Below are 23,411 nucleotides of genomic sequence, written 5' to 3'. Positions count from 1 at the left end.
CCAGTGTGTCACAAAACCCAGACTGATTTCAGATGAAAGAAACCACAAAGCTGAAGCCTTACAAGGCAAATAATTGACTACTTCGATTTAGGTTAAACAGATTTATGAGCTTAGAAACAGGACTAAGTTACTGCAATTTGAGTAGCTGAGCTGTACAGCACTTCAGCCTACAGCAAAGCCAGGTCAAGCACATTTTTGGCTTATGCAAGTCAAACAATCGGAGATTTGAATGTTGCTTACGGAGCAGGCTACCACCCACTCACTCATTCCCAGGCAGGTTCTTTCTTTCACCCAAAAACATTGTACATAGATTTTGTGTATTTTTGTGAAGAGGTTGTTTATACATACATCTCATGTGTAAAAGTAACTTCAGTGATGTTAGCCCCTGAAAGGAACATGCATAGAAGCCAGAACTTTTATGCCATAGTTGTGCTGACAGGAGAGGATCTAACAAATGAGGAGAAAGCAGTAACAATGGAATTCATCATGTGATTAAATAATTTTAGTTGATGACCCAGACAGAAAGAGAAGTCAGGCAGTGAGATCTGCTGATGACACTAAGCCATCACTTAGAGGAGCACCAGAATATCACAAGCATGATGCTGAGCACCTCAGTAATGTAACAGGGTTGAAATTCAATAGCAGAGACCAATGCCATTATGGACCAATTCAAATTTTAGTCAAATTTAGTCAAATTTAAGTCACAGGTCACAACCTCAGCAAGGCCCTTTCTTCAGCTGACTACACCGATTCACAGTACGTAGACGATCTGCCCCATGTTATCAATAAACAACTTGCACCCCCGGAGCTCTATAAACTATTACCTCTGGCTTGACAGCAGTAAAATCTACCCACCTTCTTCCTACCAGGACTCCTTGATAAATGGCAACTGCTGCTCAAACCAATGCTAGAGATGAAATACTTCAAGATTTTGAAGTGTTCACCTAACCTCTAGCACAGAGATTATTCCTGGTGAAGATGTTACAGTCTGGAAGAGCTGCAGGCTGGAGGTGCCCGCCCGAGCCTGAGGACATGGGCTCAGGAACCCCCAGGACCCAGGAGGCCACCGTCTCCGTGGAAAACAGAAGCGCCACAGAGACCCAAGTAAATGAAAACAGAATGGCCGCTCCCAGTGCTCGTCAGGATGCTGATTCCCCGTTTGCTTAGGACCTGCCAACACTTCAAATGTCCTTTTGAAGGGACCAAGTTTAAGAAGTGCTGTCAAGCAAGTGGGAACTGCAAGCAAACCTGCCTGTGTATCCCTACAGCTCACAGCAACCAGCTTCGCTTTCATTTACCAGCTCACTCAGAGCCACTGATGCAACAAACTTCATCCCCTAGTAAAAAGCTTTTTCAGGAGCTGTACGATACCAAAGTATTCCAAACACTCCAGCAACATAACCCTTTGCCTAAGGACCTCACAGCTTAAAGAGTATCTGATACACAAAGCTACACAAAACAGTAACCAGCTTCCAAATTGGAAAAGGCTCCTAAAGGTGCTAGAGAGCTGAGAACTATCCCAGCTAATCACATTAGATGTTATGATCCTGGCTATAGTTCAGAATCACACAAACAGAAAATGCAATCCCCTTCCAACTTGTCAGGGGCTTATCCACATGGACTTTGTCTGAAAATCAGAGGGTGATACAAGTATGGGAAGTGCTTTTCACTATCACCTCCTGATGGATCCCAAGTCTTGCCTCCTAAATCCTAAGAGACTTTAATTCTAAGAGGCTGGGGGGGGGGGGGGGGGCAGGGCCGGACAGGGGGGAGAAAATAACATAGAGGCATCTCATCTGAACACCTGACATGCCCATGCATCCACCAGGATTAGGACAGGTTTCTGCCACCTGCTCCATGCTAGATGGAGAGAGAGGGGGAGATAGGGCTGAGAAGAGAATGGGTTTATCCTGAGTTTCAAAAGAAATTTTCCTCCTTCTTTCTACACAGCTTTCCCTTTGGGTGGAACAGGGTGAGCGCTGAAAGGGCTGATCTGGCGATACCCAACTGATAACGCATTTCAAAAGGAAAAACCTAACTTTCATAGGTTAATTCAGCTTATGCCCTCAAATAAAGTCATGCAACTGAATTTCTCATTACGACAAAGCTTGGCATAAGGCATAGTGTTTCCATATGAGCAGAAGTTGCTTTCACTTGGACGTTTACACAGCTTGCACAAGTCTGGAAACTTGGCTGTGAAAAGAGAGTTGAAAACACAGCGGTTATCTCCTCCCTTAGGTGTGCTCCTGGGCCCTTTCAGACCACTCTGAACTACTGGGGACCAGCCTCTTTGCCTTGCCAAGCTCTTCCAAGCCATTATATGGGACCTGCTCCCACAAGTGAGGAACTGTTCTGCAGAGGAAAGAGGTGGTTGACAGTGCACATGCTTGTCTGTAGAGTGGGCACAGCAGAGCCACAGCATTGCTGTACGTGCTGCTACTGCTACGCAACAACTGCTGAGAGAGAACAGCAAGAGCTCCTGGTTACCCGTGTGGGAACACAGGAACCATCAAACAAGGACCTGCACAGTGGCCATGAACTTACTGAGACCAGGAAGACACCTGTGCACGCACGCCTGAAGCTTGGGAAGACAGGTCCTGAAGGTGTGTACATCAAATTCCAAATCTGTTCATTTTAATGTCCTCCCCAGCCTAAAATAGCTCTGTAATCTTGCTGCAGTACCTGATATTTATTTAGTACTACATATACAATATATCGCTGTTCAATGAAAAGCTTCTGGGCACTATAAACAGATAACTGTCCACCAGAATAAGGCCAATTTTAATTCCACTTAGCCAGTTCTCTTTAGTTCTCCAAGCGTTCTCAAAAAGGCCTCCATTGCAAGCAGCTGTAGATCATCAGCACAATCCATAGTCCAACACATTTTGCACTGAAAAAATGTTAACCTAGAGCATGAAATGTTTAGTGCAAATGAAAGTTAATCATCTGATAATATCAGAATACCTGAATGTAGCGATATTGCTTGTTTTCCTGAACATCATTTCTTAATAGTGCATTAAATGGGTAAGACACTGTTCTTTTATTTTCAGCCCTGATTCACCCAAGTTTCATCATTCCTTAGAAATATTCATGAAACTAGAAAAAAAAAATTAAGCAAAAACATTAAAGCAAAGTCTTCAATAAGGAGGAGAGAAGCGTACATCCAGCTTCTTGTGGCTAGAGAGAGGGCAGTCAGAGCAAGGCGAGTGAACACAACCATCAGAAAAGCAAGAGCTGAGCAGCCCAGGAACCACAAAGCAGAGCAAAAAGGGAAGGCAGGGGGGCCGAGCTAGAAAGAGAGACAAGGAGACCCAGAAAAGACAACTTGAAATACAAGTGTCAACTAGTCTTCAAAAGCCTTTGTGACTTCTCAAGTGTTTATTCAAAGGAAGGTGTCTTCATGATATGTCTTGCAGCAATCAACCTCTCCAGCAAACACCTCCTGAAGGCTGCTGCGGCAGCTCTGCTCAGCCAAGCACAGCGCTGCAGTCCAGTATCACCTTCACGTATCATAATTTTGATCTGAGTGTGCTGTACCTGCTGTTGTTACAGGCAGCTGGTAACATGCTCCTAAGTGAGAGGAGGTGAGAAAATATCTTCTGTTTGCATATATTCTTCTTAACTGTTACTCATCTCACACCTTAGCCCTTATCGAAGAGCCACACCAATTTAGTGTCCAACCACCCGAGCTGCAGGAACGATTCAGCTAAGAAACAAAGGCAGAAAACAGAGGATGTTGAAAGAGTTCTTTGTACGAAAAGGAGGAAATCCTACTGCATTTTAAATCTCATGTGTAAGCAGCATACATGGCCTTCACTTCGGCTCTGCTGAACATTGCATCTCCCAACAGGTCTTTGCCAAATGGAGGGGTACGGCTGTGCATAACCGAGTTCACTGCTCTTTGCCCAGGGCCTGCACAGGGGGATGTTTACGAGCCTTCACCCCAGAACAGCTGGCAATGAAGAGGCACCAATACAGAGGGAGCTCAGGGAAAAAGAAAGATAAAGAAAGGCCCTTTCGGTGTTGTTCATCTATCGAGATACTTGCACTATTTATAGGGTAGGTAGAAGACAGAATCTTACAGAGAGAACTTCTTAAGACCAGAGGAGATTCCAGGACTGAGTCAACAATTGTATGGTTTCAAATAACAGTCATTATGAACTCCACAGTTTGGCGTCTAACTCTGAAGCTTCAAGGACTTGCAAGTTATTTTTTGGGTTTCAAATAATAGAACCATCGGGCAGTTACTTTAATTAAAGTCAAGAATTTTAAAATCAAGAATTTAAATGAACATAATTTGAAGAGCTGAATCTTTAAATCAGTCATTAGATAGCATGAAACCCAAGAAAAGAGGAGCTGTTAATAGCAACACCTCTTTGAAGGCTATTTTTATAAACTCTTGTGAATTTTATTACAAATAGCTGATAATCCACACCCCCCCAGCACTCTTATGCTAGGCCTCAGCACACTTAATGTCTCTATCAACTAATCAAACTGCTAACACCACTACTAAATGAGCCTTTTACTACAATGTAGGGACATCCCAGATGTTCTCTCGCTGGTTTTGAAATCTGAGATAACAAGCAATAAAACAGAGTTATGTTTATGATCCACAAGACAATGTTGAGCAAATCAATTCCGTTACTGTATTTCATTAACATACCTGCATTTGGGGGATTTAAAGGGGAAAGCACAGCCAAGACAAGTAAGTAGGCATGAAATTCTAAGACAGAGAGGGTTGCTTTGCATTAATCTCAATGTCATTTAAAAGAAAATGACTAAAGCCATTAATTGTAAGGTATTTCCAGTGTCATACCTCTGTTGGTGCATGTCAACTCTTCATACCAGTGCAAAATGCTTCCCACCTGCATGGCAGAACAGTCTTCAAGCTTCACACTGGGAAAAGAATTACAGAGATGTAGTGCAATAACGGTGATTTTGGCCTCAAATATCAGGCAACTCATTTCTATCTCAATATTCTTTTGTTAGTTCACTGAATGGAAAATACAGTGGACTCAGTAGACTTTGAGCACAGAACATATGCAAACACACAGTTTCTATGAGGCAATGTGCATACAAAGTGGGAGATGGAAGGGAATCAAGCTTGCCCACCAATCCTGTCAATGTTATTTCAAATAAACGAGAGCAAGCAAATTTCAGAGCAGTGAAGCAATTCAGAAAACACAGCAACAATGAAATCCACAATGAAGCATCTTTAAGTAAAATGAAAATGGTAATGTTTCCATTTGCTTTATTTCAAAAAAGCATCAAAAATGCTTGTTTTCATTTAGCAACTATTTCTGCTTCTTCAGCTCTAATTACTAGCTTGCAGTTACTACTTTATCCAGTGAAGTACAAGTCTGACCTCTAGTGACCGCAATATGCAGATTGAGTGGGATTAACGCCGTAATTTCGCCGCCCCCCCCCCCCCTTTTGACCAATGAAATATTTGAATCCTGATGATTCCTGCTTGCAAGATAAGATGGGACAGACAAAAATCATGTAAGAAGGCTGGATTCATACCATAAAGAGAAGTTGATCACTGGAGTTTATTAAAGGGGTTCTCACCAAGAACAAACTCAAGCCACTCCAATTTGGTTTTCTTTGGTACCGTGGAAGCCACATGGTTTGCTAGAGGAAAGCAAACAAACAAAAACCCCTGCATCTTACAGGGCTGCATGGAATGCTGAAGACAGGCAAACTGCTCTAGGTAAGACAGAGACAGTAAATGACAACAACAACAACCACCCAAACAAAAAGCCAACCAAACAAAAAACCCCAAACATACACACACAGGAAACCCATAAATAAACCCCACCAACCTGCAAGCGGGACTTGCTCTTTCTTAGGATCTGAAAGGAAACACGGAAATTTAAACAGCAAAAAAGGAGATCGGAGGAACTGGATTTTCAAAGGGAGTGTGTGTTCAATCTGAGGTTGAATCAACTGGGGAAAAGGAATCCCTCTCTTCACAAAGTGTAACAAAGTGTATTGCAAAAGCGAACATTTGGCACCCCGCAGTTACAAGTTAGGGCCAAGAACGTTAAAGCACTATTGGATGAGCCATTTCTTCAGGTGCCCTGCAGATGACTGAGGAAATGGGTCCCCAACGCTGATCCTCTTAACGATCCTCCTCAGGCCATGGAATACACTTGCAAGGCTGAAAAGCCCCCCGGGGAATGGAAAGAGAATCACCTCCACCACACTGTCAGGTCAGACAGCTTTCTAGCTCGCTGCATGGTACTTGGGGAAGCAGCCTTTCACACCTCCAAATTATATTCTATGTTCATCTCAGGCACACAGACACGGAAAGTTACACGGTATGATTATTCCATTAGCATGTTGCAAATTCTTGGAATCCAGTGGTTTCTGCTTTCCTTCAGAGCAAAAGATGACAAAACTCCTAAGTGCAGAGGAATGTTTAAAAACCTAAGTCGCATGCATGGGGACAAAAACCCACAAAGCTGAAAAAGCCTCCTTGTCCAGCTTCATTAAAAAGAGGGACACATCAGTAAGCAACCACTGCTCTTGGATGCCTGTGTTATGTGGGGTTTTTTCAGTGGCTCGAATTGGCCCTGTGCAAGCAGGGACTCTCACAGAGAGGCTGCCTTCTCAACAACCCCTCTCCAGTCCCATTTTGTCTCAAAATGGGAGGCACTGCATTTAACTTAAGGAAATAAAGATACTCTAAGTATGATTACAAGTCCACAAAGACATATTTAAAAACAGACTTACAAGAGTGCTAGAACAAAGCTGGGTTTTAAAAGGCAAAAATTAATCCTAGTTGCTCTTGCTGTTTCATCTCAAGAACACAACATTAAAACTATATCATGGTACCAAGTTTTACACACAGATTACATAAACTTGCTGTGAATGTATAGATGTGCAGTGCTCTGTGATCTTTGATAATTTTTGTCCAAGTGTGCCTTCAGCTACATTTTCAGTCTTTTCCTTCCTCTTCAGGGACATAGGTTTGGGTCAAGAAAATTCTAGTCCTGGTTTGCAAAGACTCAACTTAATCCAGAATTGCATTTTTGGGAGCTAACTCAGAAGGGGTTTTGCACCTATCAACAGGTCTTAAGTATCTAAGAGAGAAAAAGCAAAACTACAGCTGAAGAAAACTTCCAAACATAAAATGGTTTGGGTTGGAAGGACCTTAAAGATCATCTAGTTCCAACCCCACTGCCATGGGCAGGGGCACCTTCCACTAGACCAGGCTGCTCAAAGTCCTGTCCAACCTGGTCTTGAACACTGCCACGGAGGGCACTCACAACTTCTCTGGGCCACAACATGATAGAAGCAGAAAGGCTGATACACCTGACCCTTACTTAAAAGATAGACACTCTTAATGTATACTAAGTTCAAAACCAGGACTAGCACTATGCTCACTGTGAACACTGAAGCTGTAATGTTTGAATGCTTCCAAGAGTACCATAAAATCTTCACAGGTCAAGCCACAGTTGAGGGCCAAATCTCTATGGGATTCTTGGCTGATGAAAACAATTATGAAAAAGAAATACCATCAGCCTCGGGCACCGCCATTTTACCCAGCACATACTTTGCACCAGGAAGTGGTCACATTTAATGGCAACTAAGGATTCATTATTACATCTCAGAAATAAAAATGGATGTCAGAGAAACACATGGAGCAACAGCGGGACCATCTCATTGTTTAATTACCTTGATAAAGTGACCACATGCTTAGTACAGACACTGGCAAACACATGTTTATGAAACTGAAGCATCATTTACGCTGTCTCTAAACAACAGGAAGACTATTTACTCCCGAGCATCTCAGGGTGAGTGGACCCTCTGAGTACGCAGGGAAATCTGTAGGGAGTTTGTGGAAATTCTGCCTGGGCCTTAATTTCAACAGAGTCTGTTGAAATTTTTTCCAGCCTAACAAGATTCATCCATCCATCCACCTCCAAGACGCAAAGCAGTGGCAAAGATAGTGTTATGTTGCTGCTGATTTGGGTGGGGTCTTTTGTGAGTCTTCTTGCTTTGTAAGCTCGCAAAAGAAGAGTTCTAACAGCAGAGCTTGACATAAAACCAGGCATCATTTGCAATCTAGTCACCCATCAGGACAACCTGTAAAATTAGCTTCTTCACATGTTCATTGCCTCAGTAAATCCACCCTGACCTTAGGGAGGTCTAGACCTTTGTTTTGCAAATGCTTTCAAAGGACATATTAACAAACCTCACCAACTTGTGATCTGCAGAGGTATATTCCCCTGTAGCTTCTTCAACTCAAACTACAAACCACGTTAACACTTCCTTCAGTTGCGAGACACATCAACCATGTATTTTGGTGCCTCTCATTCAGTACAGACCAAGAACAGCCCTCTCCTTCCCACACCAGCTCTTCACTTCCACAGCTTTCCTCACCTTTACCTACCAGCAGGCTGAAGGAGTCATCTAGTGCCCACAGATAATTCCCGCAGCCTCACCCGCTTCTTCAGTCCAGCTGTCAGGGCAAGACACCAGAGGTCTGAACCCTTCAAGTACACGCAGCCCTGACAAGATCCGGGCGGTGAGCCGTTGCGTCCCACGTCACTCATTACCTCATTAGTATTGCTGTTGTTACCGTTGTTTCTTCTCTCTTCGTGCTGTTCCATTAAAACTGTTCTTATCTCAACCCGTGGGGTTTCACCCTTTTCTCCCCATTCTCCTCCCCACCCCGCCACAGGGCGAGGGGTGACTGAGCGGCCGCGTGGTGCCTGCTCCCAGCCGGGCCCAAACCACGACGGTCCTTTTTGGTGCCCAACATGGGGCACGAGGGGTTGAGACAACGGCAGATCTGGCCAGAGCGCGTTGAAAGGTCTGTCACACCCCTCTGTGACAGCAGTTAAATCACCGCTGGTCACGCTGGTTCGGCTGCTCACGCGGCGGTGCTGTGTCAACTCGTACAGGCACTGTGTGCTCCCTGCGCTGATGGTCGGGACCTCTGGGAGGGGGATCAGGACTAGCATCTTGCTGCACCGGCTGATGTCGACTTAGGGTCTGATTGCATCCCTGGCCACTGCATCACTGGTCACGAGGTTAAGCTGGTATTTGTATGTGGCATTGCTGTCATGCCCAGCCCCCAGGCACCTTCTCACGGCATTTGTTACTCATCGCACCCAGCCCACAGAAGGGACAAAGGAGGTCACTTTCTCCCACTCTTCCACCTCTCCTTCCACATTCAGGCTCATTATAGCAGCTTTTGAGAATTCCAAATATCCCTGGGATGCCCAAGCCAGCATGTTCTTGCTCTATCTCCTGAATGTGTCCCAGGGTATCGTTCACGGTTAAACAAACTTTTGCTAAGAACACCACCCAGAGATCTGCCCTGAGGATGGATAATTATGAGTGGCAGGGTGTGTGGGAGAGTACGGGCAAGTGCCTGGGACAGTGGTCACCCCCACTGTTTTGGAATTTCACCCCTGAACAAATACAGAATCCTGAAAAACTAGTAAAATACTTGGAAAAGGTATGCTGTCACCCTGGCAATTCCAGAGAGACACAAATCACTGCAATATGCTGGGGCCTGGCCCATGCCTACCGAGCCCTTCTCAGCACTGGTCAGTGCCCTCAAGGGGAAGAGAAGGTCTCTGGACCTTCTGAGTAATTTTCACAAGGAGCGACTCTGATGAGGATTAGAGGGGCCCTGCCTCCAGCCAGGGGGAGGAAAGGGACAACCGGCTTTACTGGACTGCGTGGGCCCGATGACCTGGAACGTCAGACCCACAGGAGTCTAAGGCTCCAGGAGACGCTGGTGCACACTGTACCCTAATGCCATCGAGCTATAGAGGGGCAGAACCCTTTCGTCTTTCTGGAGTGACAGGCGCATCCCAACAGCTAACTGTACTGGAAGCTGACCTGAGTCTAACTGGGAATGACTGGCATAAACACCCCATTGTGACTGGCCCAGAGGCTCCATGCATCCTTGGCACAGACTACCTCAGGAGGGGGTATTTCAAGAACCCAAGAGGGTACCTGTGGGCCTTTGGTATAGCTACCTTGGAGACGGAGGATGTTGAATAGTTGTCCACCTTGCCCGGTCTCTCAGAGGACCCTTCTGTGGTGGGGCTGCTGAAGGCTGAAGAATAACAGGTGCCAATCGCTACCACAACAGTACATCGGCGGCAATATTGCACCGACCGAGACTCTCCGATTCCCACCCATGAGCTGATTCGTCAACCGGAGAGTCAAGGGGTGATCGGCACAACTCGCTCACCCTTTAACAGCCCCACGTGGCCAGTGTGAAAATCTAATGGAGAGTGGAGACTAACAGTAGACTACGGTGGCCTGAATGAAGTCACGCCACCCCTGAGTGCTGCCGTGCCAGCCACGCTAGAACTTCAATCCCAACTGGAGTCAAAGGCAGCCAAGGGGTACGCCACAACTGGTATCGTTCATGCATTTTTCTCAATCCCTTTGGCAGCAGAGTGCAGGGCACCGTCTGCTTTCACTTGAAGGGGTGTCCAGTACCCCTGGAATTGACTGCCCCAGGGGTGGAAACACAGTCCCACCATTTGCCATGGACTGATTCAGACTACACTGCAACAGGTGAAGCTCCACAACACCTGCAATACATCGATGACATCATTGTGATGGCCAAACCATCTGGTTCCCGACATCTGGATACCAGCATCTGCACAAAGCACCTCTGACCAGTGCAACTGGCGCAGCAGCTGCCCCTGGGACTCAGCTGGAACCACAACTGGTAGCAGACGCTGTGCTGGGCCATCTCTGTGCCTCACCAGCCCACGCAAGGCATGAAATTGAGCGTCGCTGCAGCGAGGCTCTGACTGATCCCTTCCTGCTCTGCAGGCTACAGCACGTCCACGCATGGATCTGAACCTCAGCTTCCAAAGTCGGACGGTTACCAGAGGGAAATACACTGACCGGGTGCTGCTTTCTCCAAGGCTGTCGGGATTTCCTTTGGAACTTGGGAGGTTTTTTGGGAATAGCTCCCTATTCTAGCTTTCTACTTCCCTCTTTAACAACATTAACAGAAAGTATGAAGGTAAATGTCACGCGAATAAAATACTGAAAATGAGTTCTTACTCTGTAAAGTCAGCAAAGCTGGACTACTCACCCCTGGGATGCCAGCTAGGAATCAGCCTGGGATCCAGCCGAGGAGTTGGAAAAGCCCTCCCGGTGGCCGCATCTGCAACCAAACACCCACAAGAAGTTACCGTCATGTGTTCTGACCCACGGGGCCATAACTGAACAGCAGAACACAGAAAGGGGCCACATCATGACACAGCACAGGCGCGCAGGGCTGCGTTCTCACCCCCGCAGAGGCGCCTGGCTGACTTTGGGCTTTGAGCTGGCAGCTCCAGAAGGTTTAAGGACAAGGCCATGACGCACCCGCGCGACCTCTCTGCAGGCCAGCCCTGGAACCCAGCCGGGAAGCTGGACAGCCCTCGCCTGCAACCGTGTCCGTGAATGAACACAGGACAGAGCAGCTCCTGTGAAACATTTCAATGTGCTGCTTCAGGTCTGAATGCCAGCGAACGCAGCTCAGACACAGGACTGCTCCAGAGCACTCCTCTCGCCTTCTGCTCAGGTGCCTCTTGCAGATAGTTACCGGCTGCCTGCAGTGGTGTGGAGCTGTCAGCTCCCTGGAACTCCCAAGGCTCCTAATCAGGCTCTAGCTGAGAAGCTTGATAAGCCAGGCCAAGGCCATTGCCTGCAATCCAGCAGAGCTCAGAGAAGTTTCCATGCACACAGAGGAAGCCCACCCCTGGGAACCGGAGGAAAAAGCGACAACAGGCTGTTCCAGGCGGCAGCAGCGCTACCCCTGCCTGTTCCTGCAGGCTGGGGACCTGTGGTTCATCCGAGGGGAGCAGGACTGCAGGACTGGAGCAGAAATGCTCCTGTTTTCCCAAGCAGACCTCTCCTGAGCGTGCCCCTCTGGGGTGGCCACAAGGCTGACAGCTGGGATCCAGCCAGGGAGTGGCAGAGCCATGGCCCTGGGCACGACTGCAGCCAGCCCGGGGAGAAACGCTGCCGTGGGCTGTTGTCTGGCTCCCGTGGTGCCACGCGCTCACTCGCCCTGGCACACAGCGGGGGCAGGCTGCCCTGGGGCAGGGCACTGTGGCACAGAGCCGGGTGTCCCCACAGGGACTTAGTGCTGGGTTTCTTACCCTGCACGGCCGCTCCCACCAGAAAATGCCCCCAAAGCAGCCACAGCCCCTCTACAGCTCCCCGCAGGGTGTCTGCCCCCTCTGCCTGCACCGTGGTGCCTGCCTGGCTTGCCCGGCCCGGCCCAGCTGCTCTCCCAGACCCAGCCTTAGCCTTGGCCCCGCCGCCGCCCCACTGAGGCGCACTGGATGCCACACTGCACTCCTCGGGGCTGGGTGCTGGCCCTCTGCCTGCCTACCTGCTCCCTGTGCTCGTCTTGGAGCAGCCTGCGGGCTTGCAGGACCACCAGGAGGAGGAGAAGGAGGCGGGTAAGGACCCGGGCCCCACACGCTCGCACCATGCTGCTACCGGCTGCTGCTGCTGCCGCCGCCGCTGCCGGAGTGTTGCCCACAGCTGGCGGGGCACAGCACAGCAGGGCAGGGCTCTGTCACCTCAGAGACCTGCCAGACCCCACGCCCCACCAGGCCCCCTCAGCGTACCCCTGGTGCCATTGAGTTACCGAGTCTGCACACTCTTGTGTTTCCTCGTTCTCCGTGCGCAGGGAAGAAGCCGAAGTGGAGAAGGGTGGATGGACCTGTTTTGGGAGGTGTCGTGTCTCTAGTACCTCACCTGTCGTGCCTCTAGGATAGAGCTCTTGTGTGAATACATTTCAAAACACCTTTCTCTGTCTTTGAGATGAGAGGGAGAGTTATATACCCTGTTTGCTTTCTGGGTTAAGAAATCTAGGAAAACAAGGCCTGTCTTCTCAAGTGTGGCTTCAGGAACCCACTGGTGAAAGAGCCTGCAAGGCTGGAGCAGATGGTGAGCCTCTGAGGACAGCGACCTGTCTAACTGCAGTGCACTTCAAAGTTAATGGCTGAAATACGTGGCTGAAATCTTTTGTGCCTTTCCTCGGGAGCCAAATGCACTATGTCTGACCTCACAGGCACGCTGGTTCTCCAGATGCCCGCGGGCTATACCCAGGTGGGTCCGGAAGAGCAGTCCAGGGTCACTTCTGCTGTCCCCTCCACGTGGGCACCAGATACGTCAGTGTGCTCAGAGGTGCAGGTCCCGCCCTGCCCAGCGACCGGTAGTTTGTATCAGGTGATAACAAACAGCACGTAAGCGCCTTGACTGAGCACCGGTTTGGTGTCAGGAAGGGCTGTTGAGGCCTCTTCCATTCGGTGCCAAAGCCCGTTACCGGCCTGCAAGTACAGACCAGGCTGTATGAGGGGGCTCCATCTGATGCCTTCGAGTTCAGCTGATGACAAAACCAGGACACAGCGCAGCTCTTTCACCTGCAGCCGCTTCGCGTTTTACCTGCAGAAGGTCCTGGGCAGACCCTCGCCTGCCCACGTCCACCTCCAGGCAGCAGCTCAAAAAGGCCTGAAACTCAGTGCACAGTTGCTCGGGGTTCTGCAGCTCCGGTGTCGCGTTGGTCGCTACCAGATACGTCACCTAGAGAGAACAGAAACACGAGACTCCACCTGTTTCTTTCTTACCCAGAACTGCTCACAGAGAGCCCATTTTTTAAGGTCCAGTCTTCGGTGCCAGTTTCTTCCCTGGCAGAGGGTTAGAGATGATTTTTCTATACCTACAAAAAAAAACACCTGATGCAGCCACAGCTACTCCAACATCAACATGATCTTGCCTTGACAGCTGATTGCAGTGGCTGACTCAGTATGAACTCCATCAGCAAAAGCACATTTTGTTTCTCCATGCATCGACACCAACTTTACTGGCTATTTTAAAGAGTGAATTCGGGCCAGCTGTATTATTTCAAAGGATGATTACATAAAATGCATCCCTGCAGTGCTCACTGCTCCCTAAAGTACAGCTTCCTTAAAACAAACCTAGTCCAGATTTTTGCCCTGTTCTAGATAAAAATGGTAACCAGATGAAAAAAAAAAGTAGATCCATCAGCTTATTCCTTGGATAAACAGAAACATTTGGAATCTCATTTTCTACACAGACATGTAAGCTGCGTACACAAATATACTACGAAGAAAAAGCATCACTGGGCAGACAGGAGCCACCGCAACTATGTCTTTCAGCAGTCTCCAAATTCCAGATCAGCAAGTCTTCCTGACAGACCTCAGGCCAAGGAATTAGAACAGAATTTTGCAAAACATGGAGCGAGCATTATCCAGGGCAGTTCACTTGGAACCAAGGTCTCACATGCTGAGAAGCTGGACAGATGAGTTCATTCTGCTTCTGCAAGACGTTCTTTAGAAACGCAAGACAAACATTTTGAACCGTTTGCACCTAAACTTCCAATATATGTCTCAAATATACAGCAATAATAACAGAAATAGATCTAGGAGTCTTCCATAAAAACGTCTGCCATGACAAGAACAGCTCTGCGCTACTGGCGTTTAAAGACACGGTGGCCAAAGGGACTTTGCTCTTATCCTCTTAAACACAGAGGAAAAATTCCAGGCCTAAAAAGGCAAATGAACTATCCTAGAGGAAAAACAATAAAAGGAAGTTTCTCTACTTTTCCCACAACAGAAGTGTCACAAAATCAGTCCTGTCCCGTCCCTCTGCAGCTGCCCTCAGGCACCAGGCACAGCGGTGAGCCGGAGGGCCTGTCCTCACTGCGGTTAAATGGTGCTGCCCCAGGGACGTCCCTTCTCCTGCGGTAAAGGAACACAGCACCCATGTCAGCCTTGGGAATTTTATTCCGGCTCCATTCACCTGGCTGTGAAACAGGAGTGCCAGGACAAAGGGAGCTCTTTCAGCTGCTCCTTTCTTCACAGAACTCCAATCAGCAGAGTCATCTGTAGCTGGGTACTGCACCTTTTAAACAGTTCTACGACCACAGAAAAAGATCTAGGGGAAGCTGAAGCACCTTCTTGCCGTGTCTCTTTTGCTTTCCTGTGATCCAGCTGGCAGAGAAAAACAAGGACAGTACAAAGGAAAGAAGTGTTTGCAGTAGCTGCAAAGGGGCAACAAGCTCATGGATTTCTTTAACGTACCCAGAAACAAGAAGGGATTTGGCATACAGCTGCAGTCTGTGAAAATGAGACCCTAAAGTCATCCGGGGCACCCAGATACATGACAGAACAACATATGGATGATTTAGAAGCCGGAGACTGTAAAAGATTCGCAGCATTTGGAAAATGGCTACAGTTTTGAAGAAAATTGATGCAGAGTGGTTAATAAATGCAAAAGCAAACAGAAATGCCTGGGATTTGGTTTGTTGGGTTTTCTTAAAACTGGAACTGGGCAGGTCTAACCAGCATTTCAAAGGATATTTATCGCACCAGTATTTGTCCCTCAGGCCCCAGGCATACGCCTGGTGGAAGGAAATCACAGTGAGAGAAAACAAACACCGTCACAGAAATATCCAGGCCACTCTTGGCTGGAAAATGGTTCATTCCTGTGAGTTCTGCATCGGCTGGAAAGAACGTGAGCAACAGGGGATGCATTTGCTCCACATGTGGAAAACGAGAATCATATCTACATTCAGACTGGTGTAAACTCTATGATCAACGATCCTTTAATGCCCTTAGAGTACGTTTAGGTATTTCAACTCCTATCAGGAACGGAAGCTGCTGCGTGCCTTGCACTGTTAAAAAAAGCATTCACGAAAATGTGAAAGAACATCCTTTGGTTTCCAGGCTTCGCAGAACTCCCTGGATGGGGTCTAAATGTGACTATTAAACTCAACAGCTACTGTGTGCCATCAGCTAAAAACCTGACCTGCAAACACAGGCCTTGCTTATCAGCTCTCCTGTCTGGATGCAGCTGAGAGCTCTCACTGCACCCTGTGATTCCACACACAACAGCAGAGGGATCCTGTCCCTGCTGGGGATGATTCACCTTCATAAAACCAGCTGGGAACTGGGAAACTTCAGGTGATCCACCACAAGCTGTTCACTGTTCCCAGCTCAGGGGCAACAGCCTCTGCCCAAGACTCCAGGAGTGAACACAGACGGGACCAACTCCAGGTGACTGATTTTAACCTCCTGCAGGTTGACTCAGACACCTGAAGATGCCTTGAAGCTCCAAGTGCTGATCTCAACTCCCGCAGCAGACGAGGCATGTATGAAGAAAAAGAGCATCTCAAATAATCTGGGCAAGGGCAGGAATGGCTGAATGTGAATTTGATCAGAGAGAAAAAATCCAGTTCCCTGCCTCACAGTTGACCTGAGGCTTCTCGAGGAGCCCTAATCAACAGTTGAGGTTAAGGAAGCTGGGAATTTTCAGCCTGTAAACCAGGGACACAGGCCTACTGCCACCCTGCCAGCTGCGGTGCACTCAGCTGACTCAGCATCAGGCTGAACCCAAACCTGTTTGCTTCTTCTGAGATAAAAGCCGAACCAAAAAGCCCACCCCGAAACAGGCAGCTCAGATGCAAACCCCAAGCCTAAAGGTGAGCTAAAGCCCAAACCAGAAAGGTCACTGAGACAGGTAGGTCAGATGCAAACTCCAACTCTAAAAGTGAAATAAAAACCAGAACTAAAAAGCTCACCCTGAAACTGGCATCTCAGATGCAAACCCCAAGTCTAAAGGTGAGCTAAAGCCTGAAACAAAAAGCTCACCCTGAAACACGCAGATCAGACACAAACCTGAACTTTAAATTTGAAGCTAAAAGCCGAAGCAAAAAGCTGACCCTGAAACAGGCAGGTCAGATGCAAACCCAAACTCTAAATTTGAAGCTAAAACCCGAACCAAAAAACTCCTCCTGTGAGGGAAGGGGCTAAGGAAATCTTGGTGAAAATATTATTGCTTAATGATGATCTAGAATACTGTGTAACCCAAAGAATTAGGCTAATGGATACCGCTTAATATTTTGCTGACTATTGTACAAACTAGTTGAAGCAAGGAATGTTGTGGCCCCTTACAAAAGACAATTCCTGATAAACTCACAGAATCACGAAGATTTATGGCTCCACACAAGGATAGTTCCTGATAAGAACCTAGGGGATGCCTCAAGGACCTACTGAAACCAACCCTACGGTTTGAGCAAGAGCCAAGGAGCAACTGAGTCTGCGCAAGAACAAGGGGTTACTAGCGGTGACGAAGAGGAGCCATCAGCCTTCATCTCCACGACCCCCCTACCTGCCCCCCCCCCCCCCCCCCCGACGACCACCACAAGGAGGCACTGCGCAAGCGCAGTTAGGAGGAGTTTATGGAAACGACCTTTTGGAACTAATTTTAATACAAAGCAGGGACAGGTTATGCCTATGTATAGGTGTATTGGGAAACCTTGGGTATATGTAGCATCTGACCGTTTAAATCAGAGACAAGTTGCCGCGTTGGGGCGCGCACGATTTTGGTGGGGCTGCTCCCCGTGCTGCCCAGCGCTGAATACACATACCTACTTTACAGTCTCACAGATTGGGGAGTGCGTTTTCTGCACATCACCTGAAACAGGAAGGTCTGATGCAAACCCAAACTCTAAATTTGAAACTAAAAGTGAAACCAAAAATCTCACTCTGAAACAGGCAGCTCAGGTGCAAACCCAAACCCTCAACGTGGGCTAGAACATGAACCGAAAAGCTCACCCTGAAATAGGAAGTTAAAATCCAAACCTAAACTCTAAACAGAACCCAAACGTGAAATGACATAACCCCCCGCTGCTCCTTTCTGGACCACCAGGCTGCAAGGGATGTCTTTTCAAGCTGAACTGAAGAGCGCATCAGCCTGCTCCTGGTGACACATGGGCGTTGTGCCAGTGCTCAGGAGCATCGGACTGGCAACATATACAGAAAAATGACATGAAACCTACAATCTAGATCTAAAATCCAAGGCAATGAAAAACCTAAGGGGATGCAAACCCCAACATCTAGATAAAAAGCCTAAAGCAATGTAGAGCCTAAAGTAAGGTAGACAATAACATCTGGACGTAAACGCTAACATCTAAACGTAAAGCCTAAGCCGATGTAAATTCTAACATCTAAACGTAAAGCCTAAGCCGATGTGAACCCCTAAGCCGATGTGAACCGTAACATCCAGATGTAAACCCTAAACCGATCTAAACCGTAACATCCAGATGTAAACCCCTAAACCGAGGTAAACCCCTAAACCGAGGTAAAAGGGAACATCCAGATGTAACCCCTAAACCGACGTGAACCCCTAAACCGACGTGAATCCCTAAACCGATGTAAAAGGGAACATCCAGATGTAACTCCTAAACCGATGCAAACCCCTAAACCGATGCAAACGGTAATATCCAGGTGTAACCCCTAAACCAACGTAAACCCCTAAACCGACGTAAACCGTAACATCCAGATGTAAACGCAAAACCGAGGTGAAACCCGAAACCAAGGTGAACCGTAACATCCACATGTAAACCCTAAACCGGTGTGAAACCCTAACATCCAGATGTAAACCCTAAACCGATGTGGAACCCTAAACCAACGTAAACCATAACACCCAGGTGGAACCCCTAAACCGAGGCAAACCCCTAAACCGAGGCAAACCCCAACATCCATATGGAAACATTAAACCGATGCAGACCCTAACATCAAGATGTAGACCCCAAAGCGAGGGAAGGCCCTAAAGCGAGGTAAAGAGTAATATGCAGATGTAGACCGTAAAGCCAGGTAAACCGTGACATTCACACATAGACGCCAAAACGATCTACGACCCCAAAGCCCTCTACGACCCCAAAGCCCTCTACGAACCCAACGCCAGGTAAACCATCACATCCAGATGTACACCCCAACGCCCTCGACGACCCCAACGCCAGGTAAACCGTCACATCCAGATGTACACCCCAACGCCCTCGACGACCCCAACGCCAGGTAAACCGTCACATCCAGATGTACACGCCAAAGCCCTCGACGACGCCAAAGCCCTCGACGACGCCAAAGCCCTCGACGACGCCAAAGCCCTCGACGACCCCAAAGCCCTCGACGACCCCAAAGCCCTCGACGACCCCAAAGCCAGGTAAACCGTCACATCCAGATGTACGCCCCAAAGACCTCGACGACCCCAACGCCCTCGACGACCCCAACGCCCTCGACGACCCCAACGCCCTCGACGACCCCAAAGCCCTCGACGACCCCAAAGCCCTCGACGACCCCAAAGCCAGGTAAACCGTCACATCCAGATGTACGCCCCAAAGACCTCGACGACCCCAACGCCCTCGACGACCCCAACGCCCGGTAAACCGTCACATCCACATGTACGCCCCAACGCCCTCGACGACCCCAACGCCCTCGACGACCCCAACGCCCTCGACGACCCCAACGCCCTCGACGACCCCAACGCCCGGTAAACCGTCACATCCAGATGTACACGCCAAAGCCCTCGACGACGCCAAAGCCCTCGACGACGCTAAAGCCAGGTAAACCGTCACATCCAGATGTACACCCCAAAGCCCTCGACGACCCCAAAGCCCTCGACGACGCCAAAGCCAGGTAAACCGTCACATCCAGATGTACACCCCAAAGCCCTGGACGACCCCAAAGCCCTCGACGACCCCAAAGCCCTCGACGACCCCAAAGCCAGGTAAACCGTCACATCCAGATGTACACGCCAAAGCCCTCGACGACGCCAAAGCCCTCGACGACGCCAAAGCCCTCGACGACCCCAAAGCCAGGTAAACCGTCACATCCACATGTACGCCCCAACGCCCTCGACGACCCCAACGCCCGGTAAACCGGCACATCCAGATGTACGCCCCAACGCCCTCGACGACCCCAACGCCCTCGACGACCCCAACGCCCGGTAAACCGTCACATCCACATGTACGCCCCAACGCCCTCGACGACCCCAACGCCCGGTAAACCGTCACATCCACATGTACGCCCCAACGCCCTCGACGACCCCAACGCCCGGTAAACCGGCACATCCACATGTACGCCCCAACGCCCTCGACGACCCCAACGCCCGGTAAACCGGCACATCCAGATGTACGCCCCAACGCCCTCGACGACCCCAACGCCCTCGACGACCCCAACGCCCTCGACGACCCCAACGCCAGGTAAACCATCACATCCAGATGTACACCCCAACGCCCTCGACGACCCCAACACCCGGTAAACCGTCACATCCAGATGTACACCCCAACGCCCTCGACGACCCCAACGCCAGGTAAACCGTCACATCCAGATGTACACCCCAACGCCCCCGACGACCCCAACGCCCTCAACGACCCCAACGCCAGTTAAACCGTCACATCCAGATATATGCCCCAACGCCCTCGACGACCCCAACGCCCTCGACGACCCCAACGCCCTCGACGACCCCAACGCCCTCGACGACCCCAACGCCCTCGACGACCCCAACGCCCGGTAAACCGTCACATCCAGATGTACGCCCCAACGCCCTCGACGACCCCAACGCCCTCGACGACCCCAACGCCCGGTAAACCGTCACATCCAGATGTACGCCCCAACGCCCTCGACGACCCCAACGCCCGGTAAACCGTCACATCCAGATGTACGCCCCAACGCCCTCAACGACCCCAACGCCCGGTAAACCGTCACATCCAGATGTACGCCCCAACGCCCGGTAAACCGTCACATCCAGATGTACGCCCCAACGCCCTCGACGACCCCAAAGCCCGGTAAACCGTCACATCCAGATGTACGCCCCAACGCCCTCGACGACCCCAAAGCCCGGTAAACCGTCACATCCAGATGTACGCCCCAAAGCCCTCGACGACCCCAAAGCCCTCGACGACCCCAAAGCCCTCGACGACCCCAAAGCCCTCGACGACCCCAAAGCCCTCGACGACCCCAAAGCCAGGTAAACCGTCACATCCAGATGTACACCCCAAAGCCCTCGACGACCCCAAAGCCCTCGACGACCCCAAAGCCCTCGACGACCCCAAAGCCAGGTAAACCGTCACATCCAGATGTACGCCCCAACGCCCTCGACGACCCCAACGCCCGGTAAACCGTCACATCCACATGTACGCCCCAACGCCCTCGACGACCCCAACGCCCGGTAAACCGTCACATCCACATGTACGCCCCAACGCCCTCGACGACCCCAACGCCCGGTAAACCGTCACATCCAGATGTACGCCCCAACGCCCTCGACGACCCCAACGCCCGGTAAACCGTCACATCCACATGTACGCCCCAACGCCCTCGACGACCCCAACGCCCGGTAAACCGTCACATCCACATGTACGCCCCAACGCCCTCAACGACCCCAACGCCCGGTAAACCGTCACATCCAGATGTAAACCCCAAAGCGCTCTACGACCCCAAAGGCCTCGACGACCCCAAAGCCAGGTAAACCGTCACATCCAGATGTACACCCCAAAGCCCTCGACGACCCCAAAGGCCTCGACGACCCCAAAGCCAGGTAAAGCGTCACATCCAGATGTACACCCCAAAGCCCTCGACGACCCCAAAGCCCGGTTAAACCGTCACATCCAGATGTACACCCCAAAGCCCTCGACGACCCCAAAGGCCTCGACGACCCCAAAGCCAGGTAAAGCGTCACATCCAGATGTACACCCCAAAGCCCTCGACGACCCCAAAGCCCTCGACGACCCCAAAGCCAGGTAAACCGTCACATCCCGATGTACACCCCAACGCCCTCGACGACCCCAACGCCCTCGACGACCCCAACGCCCTCGACGACCCCAACGCCCTCGACGACCCACACGCCCGGTAAACCGTCACATCCAGATGTACGCCCCAACGCCCTCGACGACCCCAACGCCCTCGACGACCCCAACGCCCGGTAAACCGTCACATCCACATGTACGCCCCAACGCCCTCGACGACCCCAACGCCCTCGACGACCCCAACGCCCGGTAAACCGTCACATCCAGATGTACGCCCCAACGCCCTCGACGACCCCAACGCCCTCGACGACCCCAACGCCCTCGACGACCCCAACGCCCGGTAAACCGTCGCATCCAGATGTACGCCCCAACGCCCTCGACGACCCCAACGCCTGGTAAACCGTCGCATCCAGATGTACGCCCCAACGCCCGGTAAACCGTCACATCCACATGTACGCCCCAAAGCCCTCGACGTCCCCAAAGCCCTCGACGACCCCAAAGCCAGGTAAACCGTCACATCCAGATGTACGCCCCAACGCCCTCGACGACCCCAACGCCAGGTAAACCGTCACATCCAGATGTACACCCCAACGCCCTCGACGACCCCAACGCCCTCGACGACCCCAACGCCCTCGACGACCCCAACGCCAGGTAAACCGTCACATCCAGATGTACGCCCCAAAGCCCTCGACGACCCCAACGCCCTCGACGACCCCAACGCCCGGTAAACAGTCACATCCAGATGTACACCCCAAAGCCCTCGACGACCCCAAAGCCCTCGACGACCCCAAAGCCAGGTAAACCGTCACATCCAGATGTACACCCCAAAGCCCTCGACGGCCCCAACGCCCTCGACGGCCCCAACGCCCGGTAAACCGTCACATCCAGATGTACGCCCCAAAGCCCTCGACGACCCCAACGCCCGGTAAACCGTCACATCCAGTTGTACGCCCCAAAGCCCTCGACGACCAACGCCCGGTAAACCGTCACATCCAGATGTATGCCGCAAAGTCCTCGATGACCCCAAAGCCCTCGATGACCTCAAAGTCCGGTAATCCGTCACATCCAGATGTACGCCCGAAAGCCCTCGACGACCCCAAAGCCCTCGACGACCCCAAAGCCAGGTAAACCGTCACATCCAGAGGTACGCCCCAAAGCCCTCGACGACCCCAAAGCCCTCGACGACCCCAAATCCCTCGACGACCCCAAAGCCCGGTAAACCGTCGCGTCCAGATGTACGCCCCAACGCCCTCGACGACCCCAACGCCCGGTAAACCGTCGCGTCCAGATGTACGCCCCAACGCCCGGTAAACCGTCACATCCAGATGTACGCCCCAAAGCCCTCGACGACCCCAAAGCCCTCGACGACCCCAAAGCCAGGTAAACCGTCACATCCAGATGTACACCCCAACGCCCTCGACGACCCCAACGCCCTCAACGACCCCAACGCCCTCAACGACCCCAACGCCCTCAACGACCCCAACGCCCTCGACGACCCCAACGCCCTCGACGACCCCAACGCCCTCGACGACCCCAAAGCCAGGTAAACCGTCACATCCAGATGTACACCCCAAAGCCCTCGACGACCCCAAAGCCCTCGACGACCCCAAAGCCCTCGACGACCCCAAATCCCGGTAAACCGTCACATCCAGATGTACACCCCAAAGCCCTCGACGACCCCAAAGCCCTCGACGACCCCAAAGCCAGGTAAACCGTCACATCCAGATGTACGCCCCAACGCCCTCGACGACCCCAACGCCCTCGACGACCCCAACGCCCGGTAAACCGTCACATCCAGATGTACGCCCCAACGCCC

At 50.7% G+C, this 23,411-nt stretch overlaps 1 protein-coding gene across 1 annotated transcript in view; it reads right to left on the bottom strand.

The window, feature by feature from the left end:
- The window catches only part of LOC147413155 (axonemal central pair apparatus protein HYDIN-like), an 82,325-nt gene extending 73,764 nt beyond the window's left edge, over positions 1–8,561 (bottom strand). Inside the window, exons 1-2 of the mRNA XM_086480599.1 lie at positions 8,451–8,561; positions 5,823–5,852 (exon numbers count right to left, since the gene is read on the bottom strand). Of these exons, the coding sequence (XP_086336725.1) occupies positions 5,823–5,852; positions 8,451–8,561 (141 nt within the window). The remainder of the gene's footprint in view (positions 1–5,822; positions 5,853–8,450) is intronic.
- Between the last annotated feature and the right edge of the window lie 14,850 nt (positions 8,562–23,411).

This window comes from Leptosomus discolor, unplaced genomic scaffold (genome assembly GCF_034619465.1).
Source record: "Leptosomus discolor isolate bLepDis1 unplaced genomic scaffold, bLepDis1.hap2 HAP2_SCAFFOLD_63, whole genome shotgun sequence".
NCBI classification, from domain to species: Eukaryota; Metazoa; Chordata; class Aves; order Leptosomiformes; family Leptosomidae; genus Leptosomus; species Leptosomus discolor.
Note: the sequence above shows the minus strand (reverse complement) of the source record. Positions and strands in the feature narration are given on the sequence as shown.